The 19,903-nt window shown below is 51.8% G+C and overlaps 1 protein-coding gene across 1 annotated transcript in view; it reads left to right on the top strand.

Moving 5' to 3' along the window:
* The window catches only part of BMP7 (bone morphogenetic protein 7), an 86,949-nt gene that overhangs the window by 32,159 nt on the left and 34,887 nt on the right, over positions 1 to 19,903 (top strand). The window contains exon 2 of the mRNA XM_027558980.1: positions 1,346 to 1,538. Within this exon, the coding sequence (XP_027414781.1) occupies positions 1,346 to 1,538 (193 nt within the window). The remainder of the gene's footprint in view (positions 1 to 1,345; positions 1,539 to 19,903) is intronic.

Here is a 19,903-nt window from a genome sequence, read left to right as displayed (position 1 = left end):
CTGGACATTTATTTTAACTCAAGTCTTGGGTCATCAACTACAGTGATTTAACAACAGAGTGTAAAGACACAATTTTCTCCCTAAAAGTTTCTCCCTCCCTAATAGTTTAGTGGTGACTGTTAAACTGTCTTGATCCCTGAGGTTGAAATTGTGTAGATTTCACACTGTGGAGTGGTTTCTATATAAAATGGAAAGCTTGAGAAGGTAAGATTTGGGATTTGGTTTGAACTTTGAATTAGTCACTGCTCTTCTTTTAAGAAATGACTATTCTGACTTTGATACATCACCAGATTCTCTGGGTTTCAGGAAGAACAGAATAATGTCATGGTTCATGCCTCTCATTGTCTTAAAATAATTAATGAAAGAAATTCACTTAGAAAGTCATTCCAAGGATCCTAAAGAAGTTTAGTTGGACAATTTATTCAAAAGAAGTCTTATAACCCTGATATCTTACCTGTCTTAGCAGTTAAAATACGTTTTATTTTGCACATAAAAAAAGTTGTATATACACCTGCTGCAGCAAACCGTATTTGTGATTATATGTCTAAGTTTTCTTTCTTCATTGCCTGTGATTTAAGTGATTGTACCTGTGTTAATATCATGCTTATTCAAACATTTCTTTTCCATTTGATCTATTGTAATTTTTTTCAAATAATGCTATCGTAGCTGAACTATGTAAATACTTGCATGCACAGTTTATTTCTCTTATGTGATTGTTTCTCTTGAGAGGCTCTGTAACTATGACAAATGCAGTTATTTTCCATTTGGCTGGCTCTGCCCTAAACGCCACCTCCTGTGATCTTCCCTATGAGAAAAGGCCAGTGTTAACCCTGGAGGAAGGGGCACACACACTGGTCAAGTAACTTGGCTAAGACCTCAACTGGCACAACTTACTTAGTCTCAGGCCGCCTGGCTCCTGGAAGTATAAAGGTTAAGAGTGTGGGTTTCAGAGTTCAGCCACTCACCTAACTTGTGATCTTGGGCAAGTTACCTGGCCTCCTTGAGCCTCAGTTTCCTCATCTGTAAAATGGGGCTAGATCCTGCCTCCATGTTCTATCACGTGATGGCCAAGAGTGCTCAGTGTGAGACCCATCACAGAGCACACAATGGGCAAACATACATTTTTGTACTTCTGGGTTCCTTAGCTGTCTTCATTTGTAAACTGGGGGTCCACACCCCCACTCTCGGCTTGGCCTGGCCCGGAACAGGCAGTCATCACCAGGGGTTGCCAGTTATGGGCAGGTCTCTAGCAAGCATAGGCATGATGCTTGGACTCTGAGCTGGAGAGTGAAACCCAGTCACTAATGAGCTCTTGGTACCCATGTGTGTTTCCTTCCCTTCCCAGTGGAACATGACAAAGAGTTCTTCCACCCGCGCTACCACCACCGGGAGTTCCGGTTTGATCTCTCCAAGATCCCAGAAGGGGAGGCCGTGACTGCAGCTGAGTTCCGCATTTACAAGGACTACATCCGGGAACACTTCCACAATGAGACATTCCGGATCAGTGTCTACCAGGTGTTGCAAGAGCACCTGGGCAGGTGGGTACCATCCTGGGGCCTGGGCGGGGTCCTGAGCTCCTCCTGAGAGGAGGCAGCGGCAGAGGATGAGGCACGGTCTGTCGTGGCTACTTCCCATGTTATTGTTATTCAGTCACTCAGTCGTGTCTGACTCTTTGCGACTCCATGGCCTGCAGCACGTCAGGCTTCTCTGTCCTTTACTATCTCTTGGAGATTGCTCAGACTCATATCCGTTGAGTCCATGATGCCATCCAACCATCTTGTCCTCTCTTTCCCCCTTCTCCTCCTGCCCTTGATCTTTCCCACCATCAAGGTCTTTTCTAATGCTTCAACTCTTCACATCAGGTGGCCAAAGTATTAGAGCTTCAGCATCAGTTCTTCCAAGGGATATTCAGGATTGATTTCCTTTTGGATTGACTGAGGGAGCACCAACCACATGCCAGGCTGTTTATCTTTTTTAGAGAAAGTGTATGGTGTAGGTTGGGCATCCCTGGTGGCTCAGTGGTAAAGAATCCATCTGCCAATGCAGGAGTAGTGGGTTCAGTCCCTGGGTCAGGAAGATCCCCTGGAGAAGGAAATGGCAACCCACTCCCGTGTTCTTACCTGGGAAATCCCATGGACAGGGGAGTCTGGTGGGCTAGAGTCCATGGGATTACAAAGAATCAGACACAACTTAGTGCCTAAACAACAACAATGGTGTATGTCACCATTTCTTAAAACTATCACCATCAGCAGGTTGGGTTAGGAATAGGGACAGCCAGGGGAGCCTGTGGTTGTGTGGCCCCCTATGGATATTTATGGGTCGTCTGTCTGGGTCAGTGTGTCTTTAGGGGGATGAAGAAGAGGAAGAAGCATTTTTGACAGTCTGCCTATCTCCCACGCATCACTGAAACCCAACACGTGATGTAAGGCCACCAATGAAAGTGGCTGTTTGTAATGAAATGTTTAGGGGATAAAAATCCACAAATGAAAAATAAACAGGCAGAGAACTCTTAGCCTTCCAAGAATCTTGAGGTCAGGAACCGGAAGCTTCTGTTGAAAGACTTTAATTTCTTGAGACCTTTTAGTTTTGTTTCAAAGTCCTCCAAGGGGTGAGAAGGTTAAGAGAATGAGCTGGAACATTTCCCTAACAGGGACATTCTGAAGTCCGGAGGTGGACGCGACCTAGGTCGTGCTACCCAGTGGCTGAGTGTTCGGACATCTTGGGATGTCAGACCTTCCCCTCCCTACCACTCATCGTAATTAATGGAAGGAAGACAGTGTGGGTGCCTCCTTTCTGCTGGACTGTCCTGGCCTCTTCAGTGGGAAAGGAAACCTGTTAGCACATTTGGCTTGGCAAGCCCTGTCACTTGGGGGGTCATCTTAAATACTAGAAAACCAAGTTTTTCTTGAGTGTTTCCAGTGTTTTGCCTTAGTTAACTGTCTCTGCCCGCAGTTTCTTGAGTTCTTTCAAATCAGCAAGTATATTTGTGCATTTAAATATTTTTACAAATGGTGTCTCATCATGCAGTGTCTCCTGCACCTACATCTGTTGCTAAACCTTGATGATCTTGACAGTGAAACTTGTCGATCCTTTCACATTGCTACCCAGGGGTATCCTTGTTCTTCTCATCACCATGCATCTCCCATCGTGCGGGCTGTGCTGGAGGGTATTTAGCCAATTGTCTGTGTGCACACGCTGAGCTCTCAATTTTTATGAATTATAAACAGCATGGGCTGTGTGGCCAACACTTGTCTATCAGTCAGATACAGTTCTAGAAACAGAATTGTGGGGTCAAGGGCCCACACGTCAGTAACTCTGATAGATTTGGCTGAACTGTTCTCTTTGGAGGTTCTGTCAGTTTATACTCCCACCAGCCACATAGAGGAAGCCTGTGGCCCTTATGGGCTCCCGAACATGGTCTTATCAAACCGTTCTGATCTTTGTTACTCTGTCTGATGGGTGACAAATGGCAGCTCAGTGTGGACTATATCTGCATTTTAGGGTCCCCACTTGTCTGCACTTTCCTATACCGTCCCCCTGCTGGAGAGGATGACAGACCCTTCCGGCGGGGAGAGACTGTGGGTATGGTTCTGGGCAGGCAGCGATAGCCTTGTCATTCACCTCGAAATCTTGCTGAAGGCCCTCAGAAGCCCCAGTTAACCCTGGAAGGCTGGACCCTGACTCCCAGACCCAATTACAACAAGAAGCATTGAGTTCTTTCCCCAAGGGTGACATATGTCTGCTCTATGCTCTCACAAAGCTCCTGGGGCTCTTGAACAAGAGCATATGTTTGACTGTTTTTTTTAGTGAAGGCTGATGTACTGGGGGCCAGGCAGGTACCCAGAGGCTATTGGTTAATGGCACTTGATCAGTCCACTTGTACAAACTTCGAGCCCAGCTCATGCTCTGGGCTTTCTGGCAGGCTCCCCAAACCTGCCTCAGAAACCTCCATCAAGAGGTTTAACCTCAGGAATGTGGCTGCCCCAACTGGGTTTGGCTGAGCAGGACAGAGATGGTTGATTGGTGTTGCCTGGGTGGCTCTTCCTCCAAGATCTCCAGGCAGGAATGTGCTCCCCCTCCCTGGCCGGGTCGTTGGGGTCAGCTGGGATGCTGCTGATGTGGGTGGAGCTCGTTTCAGGACTGGAGCGTCCTCAGGCACTGCCCCTGATGTGAGGAGCACCCCAACTAGCACCCCAAGCACCTGCGGGGCTTTCTCCCTCCCGTCCATGTGCTGGGAAGAGCAGCAGAGACTCAGTGATGGCAAGAGGGGGCTGGTGGGCACGAGCTTCCCCCACAGGACACAGAGGCCACTGCATTTGGAGAGATCCATGGGAGTCCAGCCATTCACTTATTCAACCACCTCTGTTAAACCACTGGGATAAACCAGCCCAGCTCATGGGGGCAGGGACCTTGTCTCAAAGCTGGGCAATTTTTTATTTTCAATTTTTTTTTTTGATGTGGGTGATTTTTTTTTTTAAGTCTTTATTGAACTTGTTACAATATTGCTTCTGTTTTATGCTTTGTTTTGTTTTGGCTATGAGTCATGTGGGATCTTAACTCCCAGAGCAGGGACTGAACTGTCACCCTCTGCGTTGTAAGGCGAAGTCTTAGCCACTGGACCACCAGGGAAGTTCCCATCGGGCATTTTTAAATGCCCTCCCAAAGCGCCACACATGGGGTGGCTGGGAACAATAGAAATGTGCTCTCTCACAGAGCTGGGGGCTGGAAGTCTGAAATCCGGGTGGCAGCAGGGCTGTGCTCCCTCTAACATCTGCAGGAACGGATCCTTCCTTTCTCTTCCAGCTTCTGGAAGAGACTGGCCCTTGACTGCATCCCTGGCTCTCAGCTGCACTGCTCTGGTCTCTGCCTCTGTTGTCACATGGCTGTGCGTGCTCTCTGCATGCCTCTCCTCCTCTGATAAAGAGACCAGTCATCTTGGCTTAGGGGCTGCCCTGCTCCAGCACGACTTCATTACTTACCTAATTACATTTGTAAAGACCCTAATTCCAAAGAAGGTCCCAATCAGAGGTCCCCGCGGTAGGACTGGAGTGTATGTTTGTAGGAGATGCAGTTCCATCCATAATAGGGTGAAGAAGATGGGCAATCAACAACTTAGCAAATAAGTAGATCCACTGGCCTGATAAGGCGATTGGTGTTCCTAGACGGCTTGTTGAGCTGGGGATGTTTGAATGACTAGAAGGATCTGAAATGGGGTGAGGAGACGGTGTCTCAGGGAACTGTAGGGGCCACTGTCTTGAGGTAGAGACAAGCAAGCGTGGGTTGTTGGAAGGACACAAGGGAGGCAGTGATGCCAGGGTGGGACGGGCCGCCAGGTCCTCGCTTAGATGAAACACCAGCCTCTGGCTTCCGCAGTGGTTGCCAGCAGCTCCTCGTCTTTCTGCCTGTGTCAGCCTGCGGTCTTCGTGGGCACCTGGTTCCGTCGTAGTTTGAAGTGGCCACCTCCTCACCCCTGCCTGAGATCCGTGGGGTGAATCCAGAGGCCCAGGAAAGAGAGAAGGCCTGAGTCACTGTGGTTGGAAGAGGAATGGGCAGGACAGCTGTCAGTGGCTCTGTGGCTAGCGTGGCAGGTTGTCTTGATGAGCAGCTTAGCCATAGGCCATCTCTGGGGGTGCTCAGCCCAGCTCTGCGTTCCTGCCTCAGGGGCCTTTGGGCTTTGCTGGGAAACCGAGTTCCCCATCAACAGGCGTTTGAGCACCTGCTGTGTGTTGGGTAGTGGTGGATGTGACCGGACCCCAGTCCCTGCCCCTCGAGGAGGTGACATTCAGACAGAGGAGGTGACATAGGATGATACGGCAGGTGCAAAGCATAATGTAGAGCAGGGAGTGGACAGAGGCAGCCAGTGGGCAGGAGAGGCTACTTGCCTTAGACTTCCAAACTTCTTATCCATAGTACTTGAAAGAAAGAAGCAAGGCCCTCATTCTCCAAAAGTTAAAAGGTTAAACAATTTTTTCAAAAAATTATTCTTTTTTTCTGGGTGGGTTTTGTTTTTGAATCCAGAATCAAAACGATCCTATGACATAAATTCCTCAGCTAGGACAGTCCAGCTCTTTAAAGTGTAGATTTGGGGACTTCCCTGGCAGTCCAGTGGTTAAGACTGTGCTTCCACACAGTCTGTGCTTCCACACCCACTGTGCAGCGTGGGTTCCAGCCCTGATTGGGGAACTAAGATCCTGCATGCTGCAAGGCATGGCCAAACAAAGAAAAAAAAACAACCAGAGTATAGATTCAAATCCCGACACTCTGTACCAGTGTGGCCTTGGGAAGTAGTAACCCCTCAGAGGCTCAGCCTCCTCCTCTGTACAGTGGGGATAATAACTGAACCTACCTCCCAGGCTTGTGGTGAGGATAAAGGGAGTTGACAAATTTACTTTGAACATAGTAAGTGCTCAGTGAAGGTTTGGCAGATATTAGAAGCATCACCATGACTCTCAGCATCGTCACCATCCTCACCACCATCACCATCCTCACCACCATCACCATCCTCACCACCATCACCACTACCATCCTCACCTTCATCTCTGGGAATGCAGAGACCTGCTTCGGAAAATGAAGGACTCTGGGTTTTGGGGGTGGGACTGCCTTTACCATCTATGCTAAATCCCTTAATTCTGCAGTATCTGATGGGGATATAGGCCTGAGCTTGCTTGGAAGTGGAGCCCTAGTTTGCATTTCCCCAACCTGGGTCATGCATCCTCTTCAAGCTGAAGGCCTTTGGCTGATCTGACCCTGAGAGAAGCCCTGTTCCCACCCCCGCCGCCTCGCCGTGTAGCTGTCTGCTCCCTCTGCTAAGGGAGTTGTGGCCTCCCCGACACCGACCGCCCAGCTGTGCGGAGCTTGGAGCTGGGACATCTGGCGAGGCTCTGCCTGAGCTCCAGGAAAGCCCTCGGGGTGCTGGGGATTAGCCGGCTTTGGGTCGGCCTCTGCGTCTCTCCCCCTGTGGCAGCCACTTTCCACAGAGTCCTCTTGATCTCTTGGAATCCAGATTAAATTCCGATAATGAGCCGAGCTGGAGGCCTTCCATGGCCCTCGGGCTCAGCTTGCAGCTGGAGAAGCGTGTTGGGGCCGCCCTTGGCCTGCTGTGGGGGAAGTGGGGGCTGAGAAGCAGGTCTGGGGAAGGTGGCCTTGGCTTCAGTGGCCTTGCTGGGGAAGAGGTGTGGCGGGAGGTGCTAAGGGATTAGAGTCTTGCCCTCCTTTTCTGAACGCTGGACCAGGGGCTGGGCAGTGGGGCTCGGCTTTCAGGAGCTGGTGCCACTTCTGTCCCTTTTGGCTCTAGCTTTGGTTCCAACCCAGGGTGAAGGTGTTGGTCCCAAAAGCTCATGGGTTTCATTTGTGGAACTTGGACATTTTCCAGCCTCCCCCTTCCCCTCCCCTCTCCTTGTGGGTCCACGCTTTGTCCCTGCAGATCTGCCCCACCTGTAGGAGATGCAGCTGGTCAGTGAGACACCCTGGCGGCAGCCGGCCAGCAGAACCCCCTCGTGGGGACTCCGTCACTGCCAAAGTCAAGATGAAGCTGGCAGCAGGATAAAAAATGTCCCTCTGTGTGTCTCAGGGACTTTGGCTGCCGGGAGGGTGACCTCAGAGGGACACGGTGAAAATGCAGGTTCCAAGTCAGATGGCTGGAGTGCAGCCTGAGCTTCTGTGTGTCTGACAAGCTCCCGGGGAAGCGATGCACAGAACTGGGAGGGGAACTGCTGGGGGAGAGGACGTCCCACTATGGGGAGCAGGGGGCAGGGGGTGTTGTGGGCACAGCACTGCAGTCTCCATGCCCTGGGGCAGCCCTAGGGCAGTGGGTCATCAGACCCTTCCCAAGTCTGTCGTGTCAGGACTTGGTAATGAGACTGCTCGTTATCTTCTTATCTGACTTCAGTCACTGTGAGCAGTGGACAGAGGGACATGGTCGCGTTGCAGGGCACTTCACGTTCATTGAGGACCTTGGAGATGACCCTGCAGAGACTTGATATCCCCATTTCCCAGGTGTAGCGACTGGCTTAGAGAGGGGAGGTTATTTACCTGAGACCCCACAGTTCCAACAGGGCAGAGCTGGGACTCAGCCTCAGGTCTCTTGGATTCCAGGGCTTGAGTTCTTGGTCACAGCAGCACCTTGGAGGAAAGAGGCTCAAACAGGGTGACTCCCAGTTCCCGGCTGTGGTCCTGACCCTTGGCTGTTCATTAGAATCACCTGCATAACCAGGCCTCCCAGGCAGCTCAATGGTAAAGAATCCGCCTGCCAATGCAGGAGACGCAGGTTCAATCCCTGGGTGAGGAAGATCCCCTGGAGGAGGAAATGGCAACTCAATCCAGTATTTTTGCCTGGAAAATTCCATGAACAGAGGAGCCCTGTCCAAGGGGTCGCAAAGTATGTACATACTTAGTACACGACTGAGGTTTGGGGTACGGCTGGGCATCAGGATTTTTTAAACTCCCAGGTGATTCACTGTGTAGCCCAAACTGAGAACAGTTGTCTGAGCTCTCTCTTCTCCCTCCTCTGTGGGCCATCACACATGCCCAGGAGAGCAAGGGGGAGAGATTTCCTCTAGCCCAGGCCCCTGGACTCCTCTTGGCTCGGTCTCTCAGAGAAGACTGTCTCCTTCCCAGAGGACTGAGCCCGAGTGTGGACCAGGCCCTGACTGACTGACTGCTCCGTGGCACAGGGGCAGGGGCAGGCTGAATGGAGAGGTCCTGCTGGGCGCTGCTTGTAGAGGTTTCCGGGAGCTCCTGAAGTATTCTTGCTCCCACAGAGGGCCTACGTGCCTGGTTCTGCGTCTCCTGGCTTTCACCTCGCACCACAGTACCTCCGCCCCAGAGTGTGAGCTCTGGTTTTGAGCTGTTTTCTTGGGAGTTGCTGGTTCAGCTTCCCAGAGGGCAAAGAGGGAGCACTGGCTGTCCAGGCATGGCTGAAATGTCCTAGAAAGTCAGGGGACAGCAGCCTGGTCCAGGGCACCCAGGCACTCCTGGCCACCTTCCTCTAGGGCCTCCTCCGAATCCCAGCTCAGAGCAGCTTCAGCAGGACTCAGGGGCCCTTGGGGTCAACTCACGTGCCCAGAGGGATTGCACTGGAAAAAAAACCTGCATCCAGCAGTTCCCCCACTGAGTGGAACAAGCTGTGTTGGGCTCAAGCTGTGCTGGTCAAGTCGCAGCTGGCCTGCCTTGCTCTGCAGCCTGGGACCACTTGTCTGTTGGCCCGCTGTCCTGTGGACCAGGGCCAGTGTGGGCCTTGGTGCCTTTTAAAGCCTTTGTGCCTTCCATTTCCTTTTGTAACTCATCCCCAAACTGGCTTCACAGGGCAAGACACAAGTCAGTGGTGGCAAATTCTCTGCATCGAGTGCTTCCAAGTTGCCCTCTCTAAGTCTTCACGACATCCTCAGGATGTCTTATTTTCCCATTTTGTGGATGGGGTCACTGGGGCACAGAGAGGTCAGATGACCTTCCCGAGGCCACACACTAAAGGTGGAATTCAAAACCAGGCATCAAGTAAAATTTCAAATGCTGGGTCCACCCCCGTCCCCCAACCCCCTCCACCCCCCCTCAGAATTCTGATGTAACAAGTCTGAGTATCCCCAGAGTGGACTTGTTCCTTGTTCTTTCCTGCTTCTTTGAGGATCTGAGGGACCTTGTGGGAGTCCTATCATCCATTCAGTGCAGGTGGAGACTCCTGCCCTGCCTCCTCTCCCAGGACAATGCTTTACTGGTGTCGGATTCCCCAGAATGAGCAGGTGGCAGCTGAGACACCTTTCTGGGAGAGAAGATTCTAAATAGAGATGCTGAGGAGCCTTTATAAGGAGTTGCTTCTCTGCCCTGTTCCTGTCACTGCATGGATTGAATGCTTAATGAATGCAAAGGTCAAGGTGATCAAGTGTCCCATGAGGCAGCCCCTTGCAGACCCACCTCATAGAAAGGGCCACTTCCTTACATCTTGTTCGTTTGGCTGATGTCTTCCGAATTCGCGATGTAATCTGCACGCTCCGGTTTGGGTAACACCTCTGCAAACTGAGGGAAGAGTTGTCTGTCTTTGCCCAACGGTGACGATGACAAAGCTGACTGCTCAGGGCACGCAGTGTGCTGTCACTGTCCTTCCCAAGCCCCCGAGGGGGGTACCACCATTCACCCCATTTTGCAGGCAAGGGAACTGAGGCACAGTAGCGGGTTAGGGGTTAAGGAAAGGACGTTTGTATCTGTCCCCGATCATATCTGTTTTTCCTCCTTGGCTGGTGGATACACACATCCCCTTTCTCTTCATGGCAATCCTAGGAATTGGGTAATGGGAGGGAAACATTTTCTGCACAAGGGAACTGAGGTTGAGAAGACAGAAGAGCTGCCCTGCTTGTCTCAGAAATGCTGTGTGGACAGTCAGTAAAGACCAAGGGCTTGGGATCCACATGGACTCGAGTGGCTCGTGAGCCCCCATGAGCCTCATCAGCGAAGATCTGAGTGGGAGTGTGGAGACCATCATGGTGACCCAGAAGCAGAGCCAGGGACGAACTCTCCATGAGGACAGGCGTCTGGTGCGCTTTGCTCACTGTTCCATCTTGTGTGCCTGGAACCTGGCATACAGTAGGTGCTCAGCGAGACACATAAGCATGAATGGAGCTAGAGGGATCTAGCCTCCTAGCCGTGGGCTTCCTGAATGGACTGACGGTAGCAGCGTCTTTCACGAGGAGTCTTAGCACCAGACGTAGCGGCTGGCACAAGGCTATGTGAAACAGGTACCTGCCGGTGCCCCTCTCTCACTTCCCGAGCATCCAGCCTTGGGCCCGTCCATCCTCGCAAACCTTCCAATGTGTTCTCTCTTCCAGAACTGAAACCCGAGAACACCTCTCTTGCAATCTTTCTTCAGCATCTGAGCCCAATTTCCAAAAAGTGAAAATTGCCCATAATTATAATACTTTTCGATCCCAGGGAAGTTTCCCTCTGATGATTATAATTATATTATTTTGAGTTTGTGTGCCAGTGGGTACCCAAGGGTGGGTTGGTTCTTGTTTGCAAGTAGGGGACATGTCAGCCTGTATGCCCTGGCCCCGGGTTCCCTATGCTGGAATGAATTTTGGAAGAATGGGCTTCAGTATTGGGGGCTGGCTGTATAACTTGATCCCGGTGCTTTAATTCCAAAAGCACTTCATACTTGGACCTCTGCTCGTCCATAGGAGTCTGTTTTTCCAAATGTATTAACATCTGTGTTTCATATCAGGGCCTGTAATTGCTTTAGCCTTTTTGGCAGGAGACAGAGAGAATTAATATTTTTCAATTTGGTCATGAGCAGTCATCTGTAGCTGGGAAGAAAAGTGCCTGTTCAGATGTGAACTCAGTAAGGATGGGAAATGCAGGCTCACCAGGAAGGGGATGTTTTAAAGGAGTCAACCATGACTAAGGAAGCCCTTGGTTATTTCAAGTTCAGGGTGGAAGTTGGCACTTGGGTAAATGCTCAGCATGCTTCCAAACATTGGCTCCTCCTTTGTCTTCCAATTGCCAGCCTGCAACAGCACCATTTTCTTCTTTTCCCTCGATAGTGCCCAGGTCTTTGGGCATTTGGGGGCAATTGGAGGAGTGGATCTTCCCTGGTGGTCCAGTGGTTAAGACTTTGCCCTCCACTGCAGGGGTATGGTTCGATCCCTGGTCAGGGAGCTAAGATCCCCCATATGTACGCATGTGTGCTAAGTTGCTTCAGTCATGTGTGACTCTTTGTGACCCGGGGGACTGTAGCCTGACAGGCTCCTTTGTCCTGAATTTCCCAGTCAAGAATACTGGAGTGGGTTGCCATGTCCTCCTTCAGGGGATCTTCCCCATCCAAGGACTGATCCTGTGTCTTCTTGTCTCTCCTGCACTGGCAGATGTATTCTTTACCATTGAGCCACCTGGGAAGCCCAATGACATTCATGAGTTTGGTGCATTTGCTATATTTAAGGAACCAATGTTGACGCATTATTATTATGAACTGAAGTCAATAATTGACCCAGGTTTTCTTGTTTTTTTCTCAGTGTCCTTCTTCCGCTCTACGACATTACATGACATTTGGTCGTCACATCTCCTTGGGCACCTCTTGCCTGTGGGTTTCTTATACCTTGCTTTTTCCTGGTGACAATGACAATCAACCAGCTTTAGACAGAGCACTTAGTCATAATCCTCTGCTACTGTTGCTCATCTGTCTCAACCTGACCTCTTTCAAAATCCAACTCGACACCCGCATCCTCCAAATCTGCACGCAGGTGGTCAAGATCACCAGGTCCTCAGCCTGTGGCCTCTGGGGCCTTCGACCATTGCACCCCTGGTGCCTGACACACATCCTGTGGTTCCTCTTCTTGAGTGAAAACTAGATGGTGAGAGCCTTTAAGCGGGTAGGACTTTAAATTTTGGGGGCTCTTCCTCAGAGCCTAGTTAGGGACTTTTAAAGATGACACTTGGGTCCGAAAGCAGATGTCTCATTTCCCCTTAATGCTGTGGGTGAGGGATTTGGGCTCAACCTTTGGCTCCAGGGTTGGGTCCACAGGCCAGGGGAACAGGGGTGCGGGGTGGTTTGTGAGTCAGGTTTTCAGGTGGGACAAGCATTCGAAGGAACAGCTCCCAGAGAAGCCAGTCCTTGTCGAAGGAAGAAGAATGGAGTGTCTCCTTGGAGAGCGTCTTCCAGCAGAGCCCCTGGAGAACGTCTCCCAGCGTTACACATGCAGGGTGGGCTTCCCTCACAGCTCAGCTGGTAAAGAATCTACCTGCCATGCAGGAGACCCCGGTGCAATTCCTGGGTTGGGAAGATCTCCTGGAGAAGGGAAAGGCTACCCACTCCAGTATTCTTGGGCTTCCCCTTGTAGCTCAGCTGGTAAAGAATCTGTCTGCAATGTGGGAGACCTGGGTTTGATCCCTGGGTTGGGAAGATACCCTGGAGAAGGGAAAGGCTACCCACTGCAGTATTCTGGCCTGGAGAATTTCATGGACTGTACAGTCCATGGGGTCACAAAGAGTCGGACATGACTGAGTGACTTTCACACGTGCAGGGCTCGCAGCACATCCCTCCTTCTTCCTAGGAGAAGAATCCATGAGGTCTGTAGTCTTGATTCCTGTAAGAGGGACCACCCACCAGCTTCCCCTTCATCCCTGGGTCTTCTCTCCAAGGTCCCACGCCCACAGGCGCCCCCTATAGATCATCACGGGAATGGAGTCCCTGGCTGCCCAGGATGGGCACTCCTGCTGTGTTGACCTCGCCAGCGGTGACCTGGGACAAGGCCTCCTCCCTGTGATGGCTGGCTGGAGCCACAGTCTAGATGCTTCTGCTCGGCACCGCCCTCTCCTGCCCCGGGGCTTTCTCTGACCCCCGGATGCAGGCAACCCACTGCAGAGTCAAGCCCCCGGAGCATCCTTCCATCGCAGGTGGGCAACGGCAAGTGGATGTTGACTCCAGCCTCCTCATGCCCCAGGAAGTACCACGCAGAGCTGTGTTCAGACAGCGTCCGGGGGCGCCTGGCGGATGTGAGCCCCAGATGCCCACAGCTTCATGTTTTGACCTCTTTCCATCCCTGCCTTACTTCCCACCCCCTTCCTGGTGGTTCCTGGGGTCACTTCTCAGACAAACCACTTGCATTCAAGCCTTTGACTCAGGATCTTCTCCTGAAAGAAGAAAGTGAAGTCACTCAGTCGTGTCTGACTCTTTGTGACCCCACAGATTATAGCCTACCAGGCTCCTCTGTCCATGGGATTTTCCAGACAAGCATACTGGAGTGGGTTGCCATTTCCTTCTCCAGGGGATCTTCCTGACCAGGGATCGAACCCGGATCTCCCCCATTGCAGGCAGACACTTTACCGTTTATCTTCTCCTAGGGGAGGGACAAAATATAACAGAGGACAAGTGTGCCCACCTGGTAGGGCTGGCAGGGGTACAGTGGCATAAGGCACATGTGATGCCTGGCACAGGGGTGTGTCCTCAGCCTGCCCGCTCCCTGTCACCTCTCAGCACCCCTCCCTGCTCTGCATCGTGATCTGGTCTTTGTTTTTGAAAACCTGGACTGTGGTCCTCACAACACTTGCTCTGTCTGCAAACTCCATTGCTGAGTTCATTTCCTTTTTCCCAGCTTCACTTAACTTTTTTTGCGTCTGGGTTTGGAATCTTAAAACAGCCTGTGGTTCTTTTTTTTGGGGGGGAAAAAATAGGTAGGAAAGATGACCCAACATGAGTGTGTTTGTTTATTCCTTGAGTGTGTGCGTGAAGGAGGCTGAATTTACCTTGTGCTATTTCGGGCTGGAGCTGGAGGCTGGAGGAAATGGAGCAACTGGGGAAAGTCTCGAAAGATGAGTCTCCCATGCTCGGCGTCTCGCCCACCCGCCCCCGGTTGCCAGACGCAGGCAGCTGCCTGGCGCGTGGGATTTCCCATCTCAGAGCTCCACAACGTGCCCCACAAGGCCTGGTTGTTCTGGGAGCACCCAGGGGCCTTTATGTCTCACCTCTGAGCTCTGAAATACCCAGCATGGCTCACTTCTCAGTGTTTGGTTTCTGTAGGGACCATACCCAGGGTGAACAGAATTCCAGACCACCAGTTTTCTGGGAATTCTGTGGCCCAAACCCTGGAATCTAAAGTAAGCAGGAACAAGAGTTGGGTCCCAAAGTAAACTGGAGGTTGACTTTCTTTCTAGTCGAGGTCCCCTGCCTGTCTATGTCCTCTGGGTTTCTCCTGACAACATTCAGATCAAGGAGCTTATCTTGACCGAGGGCTGAGGACACAGAAGTGGAGGAGGTGAAGCCTAGGCGGCCAGGCAGCCTCCAACTGGGATGGGCTGGGGGTGATTTGGCCACCCTGTGACTACCCAGGCAGGCCCTGTGCAAGGTGGGGGACGTGGAGGTGCCTGGGCACGGACCAGCCTGTGTTACCAGGCAGCCTGGTGCCCCTGAGCTGGAAGAAGACTCCCAGTGGGTATGGAGTGGATGGTGGCCCGAGGCCCAGGGAGGTGGAGGTAAATCCGTCTCTGGAGGCACCTGTGTGGGTGTGCGCTCAGTTGCTCAGTCGTGTCTGACTCTTTGCGACCCCACGGACTGTAGCCCACCAGGCTCCTCTGTCCATGGAATTTCCGACACAAGAATACTGGAGTGAGTTGCCATTTCCTCCTTCAGGGGATCTTCCCGACCCAGGAATCAAACCCATGTCTCCTTCACTGCAGGCAGATTCTTTACCGCTTTGCCACCAGAGAAGCCCAGAGGCACTTGAATCGTTAGAAAGAACACTCACTCTTCCTTTTTTTGAGTAACATAAAACTACAGAAAGTGACACCAGAAAACCTCCTTGCCTGAAACGAAACTCCAGTTAGCAGCACCTTCATTCAAAGGTCTTTGAAACCTACTGTGTGCTGTGTTGGTTGCTAGATCCTGGGACTCCAACAGAGGTAAGCAAAGCAGGACTGGTTCCTGCCGCCGAGGAGCTTACAGTGTGTTGGGGTGAGAGGAAAACCTGAGAACCATACAAGCACATTTCAGCTCCAACCTGAGTGCCGCAAAGGAGAGGCCGTGAGGCTGGAAGAGGGTGCGCCCATCAGGCAGGGGCTTCCCTGGGGGGTTGCACGGTGTCCAGGTGTGACAGGGGAAAAAGGACAGGGAACAGTGTTCCAGGCAGTGGGAACAGCATGGACCATGGCCTGGAGTGGGCGGAATCTGGCCCAGATGAAAGCTTGAAAGGAGGCTGGGGTGGCTGGAGCCCTGGGGGGCAGACAGAAGAACAGTGGGGTGGCAAGAGGTGTTGGAGAGGGAGGGGGACCAGACCCCCCCAGAGCCTATAGGAAGGGTGATAAAATGCCCCCCTGTGCCCACCTGGAGTTAACAGTGCCTCCTTTTTCTCCCCAGTGTTTCCGAGTTTGGACCAGCAGTTACAGCCTCTCTTTTTATGAAACACTGGGGAATTTGGCTTTCTTATTCTAAGAGCTAATAAAGGGCTTAGAGCAGGGCGGTGATCTGTTCAGAATGGAGGTTCTGAAGGCCCAGCAGGGCTGCTGGGGACGGAAGCAGGGAGGGGCCAGAAGGGTGGAAAGAAGATGCTGAGCTTCCTCTAGGTGGCTGCTCTCCCTCCACCCCAGGAGCTCTGTAAGCTCCCCTGAACCTCACTCTCCTTCCTGTGAAAGGGACAACAGGACTTGCCTCTTAGGTATCATGGGGTTCAATGGGCCATTTCCATGCCAGGCCTGTTCTAAGACTGCTGCCTCTCAGAGGGGCAGAACGATGTGGTTGTGAGTGAGCCCTGCTGTATCCTGGAGCCTTGAGCCTTCAGCTCCATGCAGGCATCTCAACTGAACTCAGTTAATGCATCCTTAGAATAGTGCTCATTGCTATCTCCACTTTCCAAACAGAAGAGCCTTCCCAAGATCACTCTGCTGTGATTTGATTTCAACTTTCCTAGGACCCAAAGCCTTACTTCACAATTCTACATCCCTGACCTCCTCAGAGTATGATCTACCCTGGGGAGAATCTTGAGCTCCACTTAGACCTCCTGGCTGTTTTCTCCAGCTGGTAGCTGCATCCCATTTTTAGTTCCAGTCCTCATCGCTCTCCACTGCCGGCCCCCATGATCTGCATGTGTACATAAGTTCAGAGCCTCTGTAATCACTCTTCATGGCCAGAGGAGACAGTGCTTTGCAGCAGGATCTCTCAGTTCAGTCACTCAGTCATGTCCAACTCTTTGCCACCCCATGGACTGTAGTGTGCCCTGTCCATCACCAAATCCCAGAGCTTTTTCAAACTCATGTTCATTGAGTTGATGATGCCATCCAACCATCTCATCCTCTGTCATCCCCTTCTCCTCCCACCTTCAATCTTTCCCAGCATCAGGGTCTTTTCCAATGACTCAGTTCTTCCCATCAGGTCGCCAAAGTATTGGAGTTTCAGCTTCAGCATCAGTCCTTCCAATGAATGTTCAGGACTGGTTTCCTTTAGGATGGACTGGTTTGATCTCCTTGCAGTCCAAGGGACTCTCAAGAGTCTCCTCCAACACCACAGTTCAAAACCATCAATTCTTCAGTGCTCAGCTTTCTTTATAGTCCAAAGAACTATATATAGTTTCTTTATAGTCCAGGATCTCTCAGAACCTCTCAAGAGCTGATGTGCATCGTGAAATCTCTTAGTGCCTTCTGGTGCTTGTTCTTGGTGCTTTCTGGTCTTATTTGAATACAGAACTTTGTGGTCTTCAACCTGTTCATTTTCCTCTCTTAATACTTTATTTGTGGGAGACTGTTTCTGAGAGTTTGGCAAACTGCAACCCTTCCTCTTGCACACGGGGCAACGGAGACCCAGACCTTAATGGCTGCTGATCTGTGTCCTGACTTTGATAACATAGGCCTCTTGGGCTCTGGGAAGGAGTGTCCTTGACCCTCCTGTGAATGCCCTGGTAGGTGGATGGGGAAGGGAAGAGAGGAGGGAGACAGAGACAGATAGACAGACAGTCCTGGGGGTGGCGAAGCTGTGGGCTGGTGACTCGTGTTCTGGCTGTGGGAGGATATTGTGCTTTAGTGTGTGTATTTTTCCACCTTTCTCCCCCAAATGACTTAATTTTAGGCTTCCTGGATAGGCGCAGCCTTAAGAAAAAAAAATGTTTAAAAAAAGCCTTAGACCTCCCTGACTTCATCTTCCCGTCCTGGGGTCACCAGGGACTGTCTGGGTGACTTGGAAGAGAGATGGGGCATTCCCTGAAGCCCAGTGGGGTGCTGGGATCTGGGCTGGGTCCTCCCCTGCCCAGAGGGGCACTCCCAGGACCGAGAGCCTCAGGGCAGCCACGCCCCACTTCCTCTGTGGGCTCCTTTGATCTCCTTCCGCTCTTCCCTGCAGGGCTGATGTTTGCCGGCAGACTCCAGGTGCATGGTGGCGGGGCTGCTGCCTTCCCAGCCTGACTCATCCTTAGCAGCGCCATCGCCTGCTCCCCCTCCGTGACATCGAATTAGTCTGGGAAAGCTCTGGCCTCTCCATCACTTACTGCCTTCTGAGGAGTGTTCACGAGGCCCAGAAACCGTTTACAACATGTAGGGTTTTAAAAGTAAAATGTCCAGCCCTGCAGTTTCCCAAAGAGCCATAGGGTGAGGGTGAGGGTCAGAGCAGGGCTGAGGGAGAGTCTGTGTGCTGTGCTTAGTGCTCAGCCATGTCTGACTCTTTGTGAACCCTATGGACTGTAGCCTGCCAGGCTCCTCTGTCCTTGGGGTTCTCCAGACAAGAATACTGGAGTGGGGATCTTCCCAACCCAAGGATCAAAGCTGAGTTTCCTGCATCGGCAGGTGGATTCTTTACCACTGAGCCACCTGGGAAGCCCTATGGAGAGTCTACCCAAAGCCAATTATTTACATTCCCTGCTTAAAACTTGCCAGCCGCCCAGCTCTCCCAGCATCGGAACCTTCCCGTGGCTGGAGGCTGCCCTGCAGGTTCGTGCCACCACCCGCCCCTGTGCTCACCGAGCTCCCACAGCCCCTCCACGGTTGCCTCTCTCATGAGATTTTGCACATTCTGTTCCCTCTGTTGGAACACGCTTCCTTCCCTGAGCTTCATCAGCCCTGCTCACCTTTCTGGCCTCCCTCAGGAGACACTTTTCAAGGAATGACCTCCCTGGACAGCCTCACCCCTCGAATCTGATGCTTTCCTTTGTCTTGCTCACCCTGAGGGTCCTTCCTCAGGGTTTACTTGTCCTCAGGTGAGATGCACTCACAGCCCCTGGACCATAGCTCTCGCTCCTCCCCGCAGAGCCCAGGGGCCAGAGGAATCCTCAGGCTTCCCATCCTGCCAGTTTCAGGCTTGTGTTCCCAGGAGCTAAGTGTGTGCAAAGTGTTAATGATTTCTCCGAGGCCCTGGGTGGAGTGGTTGGCATCTTGCATCCTGCGTGGGGCTCTACTGCTCCAGGAATGGGTCGTGGGCAAAGGCCCTCCTTGAGATCACAGTCTCTAAATAGTCTCTAAGGAACCACAGGGCAGGAAAAAAAAAAAGGCAGGGAAGGGGCGGAAAGAAAAGGACTTTCCACCTTCCCACGCTGGAGATTTTAAAATATCCACTTTTCTGTCATAGTAGGACTTTCCAGAGGGAGGTGGGTTGAGATGCTGGAAACTGGGTCAGGTGATGGCATGGGCTTCCTCCTGCTTCCCGCTGTGGGTTAGATTTCAGGTACTCTCCTGGGTGTCCCTGGGAGGGGGAGCCTGCAAGCCCCAGCAGTACTCTGACCCCAGTGAAAAGTGAAAGTGTTAGGTACGCAGTTGTTTCAGACTCTTTACCACCCCAGGGACCATAGCCCACGAGGCTCCTCTGTCCATGGAATTCTCCAGGCAAGAATACTGGAGTGGATTGCCATTCTCTTCTCCAGGGGATCTTCCTGACCCGGGAATCGAACTCAGATCTCCTGTATGACAATCAGACTCTTTGCCATCTGAGCCACCAGGGAAGCCCACTCTGTCCCCAGGCCGGTGGTTAAATATTGACAGCCCTCCCCGCCACAGAGTTGGGATCACTGGTGGTTTGTGTCTCACACAGAGCAAGGATTTGGGGGAGCCTGGGTTTCAGGAGGGGAGAAATCTGCTTTTGGGGTCTTCTGGTGTTTCTTTCATTGGAAGGTTAAATTAGTTCACCAGCCCGGCTGCCCCTATGAGCCTGGAGGAGTGGGCAGAACTGTCCCCACACCAAAGAGGAGGTGAAGCCAGGCCAGCCACCGTGCCGGGGTTTGCTCCACTGACCCAGTAAAACATGGAAATACGCAAACTCGTACTGTCTCACTTCTTTGAGAAACAGATGGTGCTTGGTGACTTGAGCCAACGTTGATGTGTGTGTAGCGGAGAGAAACACCCTTCAGAAGGAACTGTTGCTGCAGCTCCGGAGTATTTGTGTTTAGGTTCCCCACGTGTAGGTGTGCCAGCTTAGAAAAAGTTGTTAGCATCGTGACACTGTGCTCTATATTTTGAA

This window comes from Bos indicus x Bos taurus, chromosome 13 (genome assembly GCF_003369695.1).
Source record: "Bos indicus x Bos taurus breed Angus x Brahman F1 hybrid chromosome 13, Bos_hybrid_MaternalHap_v2.0, whole genome shotgun sequence".
Lineage (NCBI taxonomy): Eukaryota > Metazoa > Chordata > Mammalia > Artiodactyla > Bovidae > Bos > Bos indicus x Bos taurus.
Note: the sequence above shows the minus strand (reverse complement) of the source record. Positions and strands in the feature narration are given on the sequence as shown.